Here is a 2704-nt window from a genome sequence, read left to right as displayed (position 1 = left end):
TTGAAACAACATGTTGACGTTCATGTTAGAAAATAAAATTTATATTGTAATGACTGAATAGTTAGCTGAATAAAAAATGATTTTTCCCCTAATAATTTTAAAATGTGTCTGTTTGGTGTGGTTCTGGGTAATGGAGACGTGGAGTCTTGGCTGTAGTATTTCTAAAATCCTGCCTATTGTGCTGTAACACAGTCCTGATCTGAACGAGATGTTATGTAGCAATATACCATGCCTATTTTAACCCTTTACAGTGTTGATGCTGTATTTAACATCACAGCGACATGCAGGCCCTTCCCCGATGGGCGTGCGTAAATGGCACTAGCCCGCTCTGAGTACAACTCCCCTAAAAAACAGAAAAAGAGGAAATGAACGCTCGCCCAATCAGAATTGTTCCAAAACTTGTCAGCGAAGTTTTTCTCCCCCTCCGGATACAGCGTGTGTGTCTCATACCGTTTTGATCCATTTGTGTCGCTGGTGGTTCTGCTGGAACGCACAGCGGGAGTCGCATTGTCTGTATGCAAACTGGACGACATGGCCATTGTATGCGTTTGGGCATATATGGAGTCACCGATAGCTCGGAGGATACAGCCTGTCTGAAGTCTAAGGAAGAGACGTCGTCGGTTGTGTTCTGTGTGTCTCTGTCCTCCGACTTTCTCTAAGCTCTCTGCTCTGTCGCTATGAGTTGCCTGGATGTGATGTACCACCAAAGCTATGGAGCGCACTACCTCCCTGCAGCGACGTACTATAACCACCATCAGCAGCAACAACAGGTAGGAAACTCTTCATTTAACTTTTGTAGTTTCGAAGGATTATTGGCAGAAAATAAGATAATACCTTGAATGATATTTGTGTACATTTGAGAAGAATAATTTACTTTCACAAGGGCTCATTTGATCGAGGATGTGAAGGAAACGCGTTATGTATTTCGCAACCTGACTGATACCAGAAATGATTTATTAATCTAACAAAAGTTTAAGTTAAGTACCCAAGCACAACCAGAAAAAACGGGACCTGGTCGCAAGCCCTAAAATCAAAGCTAATGTAAAATGTCCTTTATGAATAATCACTTATAACAAAAAGTTTATTCCTGACTGGTGTCTCTTCAACACACCACTTGAAAATGTCTTAGTCTCATTCACACAACTCTTAACTTTAGTTGAAGTTTCAAACGATTAAATTCCAGCCTGGGATTGGGTATTCACCTCAGGTCAAGCGTAATGGCACGGAGCTATTAATCCTGCAGTCAAATAGTGATGTAATGACAGCCAGTCAGTCACCCAGGAATGTGGATGAGGCACACTGAGCTATACAAATAGCTGGAATGCACTATGGGGGAAAAAGAAACTAACTTTCACACAGCTCCCATATAATATTATTGCTAACATGTAATGGTGAAGAGTAAATATGATATGTGATTTAATTAAATGATTTGTTTGTTTATTTATGTGTATAGTATTAAGATTCTGTACAATATTTTGTCTATAAAATAAACAGAAATCAACTGCACTCCAAACAGTGCTTATGCTCATTTAAAATGTCAGTTCTTTGCAGTTCTGTTTGAGTGTAGTTTATTACTGTTTGGATATGTTATTTACTCTCTCTGTGTCTGTTCTTCCAGAGGAAGCTGAGTGTTTACAGTAAGATGCAGGGGTGTATGGAGCAGCAGCAACAAGGAGGAAGAAGAAGGATGCTAACCAGGGACCAGGGTCCTCAGCAGGCTTCTGGAAGCGAGTTAAATCACAGATCAACATCTGATGCTGATATGAAAGATGGCACTCAACCAGCAGAGACAGAATACTTGAGCTCCCGATGCGTTTTGTTCACGTATTTTCAAGGCGACATCGGGGATGTTGTAGATGAGCATTTCACGCGGGCTCTCAAACAGACAGGCACCTTCAACAGTGAAACCAGGCTGCTCAGAGTGACTCAGTCATCTGCTTCAGAGACTGCCAGCTTATGGAAAGGTGAGAGGAGCAATAAATCTGAAATAATATCTAAACAGTAATATGCATAATGGTGTGGTTACATTACCCTGGGGGTTTGTAAAGCATTTAAATTACTGAACAAAGTAAAACCATGTAGCAGAGTGTTAGTCTTTCTGATGTTTGTCTCAGATGGCGGGTCTCTCTCTGAGGGTCAGAGCAGCTCAGTTTGGAGCAGCACCTATCCATCACACACTGGTTCCTGCCTCCCATCTGTCTCGGCTCCAGTCCACCCAGACTTTTCCCACAGCCCTGTTTCCTTCAACCACCCCGACGGAGCTCTGTGGGCCGGCCATGTGCTCTCCCAGGCCAGTTTACCACCTCCAACTACCCTCCCAGACAGCTGGACCTACAGCCTGAGCCCCCAGGGCATGAGTGGATATCACAATGTCCATGACATCTACCATCCTCACCCACACATCCATTCCCGGCACCACCACCCAGTGCTCCATTCATGCCCAACCCACAGTCCCTCACTGGATTCCAGGTTTAATCCTCTGCTACTGCCTGGTGTTAGGAACCAGGGCCAGCCTGCTGCCAGCACAGGGAGTTCCCCAAACAGTGAGGGGGTGAGGACGGAGATGGATCCCAGCAGCAACAGCCCTGTCACCTGGACCCCCTCAGCCTTACATGGATCTTTGGAGGTGTATGACTCAGGTAGATACTGCAAAGCAGGACAGTTATGAGGAATTTGTCAGACTTCATATATAATATAACGTGCA

The 2704-nt window shown here is 44.1% G+C and overlaps 1 protein-coding gene across 1 annotated transcript in view; it reads left to right on the top strand.

Moving 5' to 3' along the window:
• Positions 1-221: 221 nt before the first annotated feature.
• vgll3 (vestigial-like family member 3) overlaps positions 222-2704 on the top strand; it is a 3299-nt gene continuing 816 nt past the window's right edge. The window contains exons 1-3 of the mRNA XM_020614450.1: positions 222-770; positions 1619-1964; positions 2115-2639. Coding sequence (XP_020470106.1) covers positions 678-770; positions 1619-1964; positions 2115-2639 — 964 coding nt within the window. The 5' untranslated portion in view covers positions 222-677. The remainder of the gene's footprint in view (positions 771-1618; positions 1965-2114; positions 2640-2704) is intronic.

This window comes from Monopterus albus, unplaced genomic scaffold (genome assembly GCF_001952655.1).
Source record: "Monopterus albus unplaced genomic scaffold, M_albus_1.0 scaffold146.1, whole genome shotgun sequence".
Taxonomy (NCBI): domain Eukaryota; kingdom Metazoa; phylum Chordata; class Actinopteri; order Synbranchiformes; family Synbranchidae; genus Monopterus; species Monopterus albus.
The sequence above is the reverse complement of the archived record's forward strand: the minus strand, read 5'-3'. Positions and strand labels throughout refer to the sequence as shown.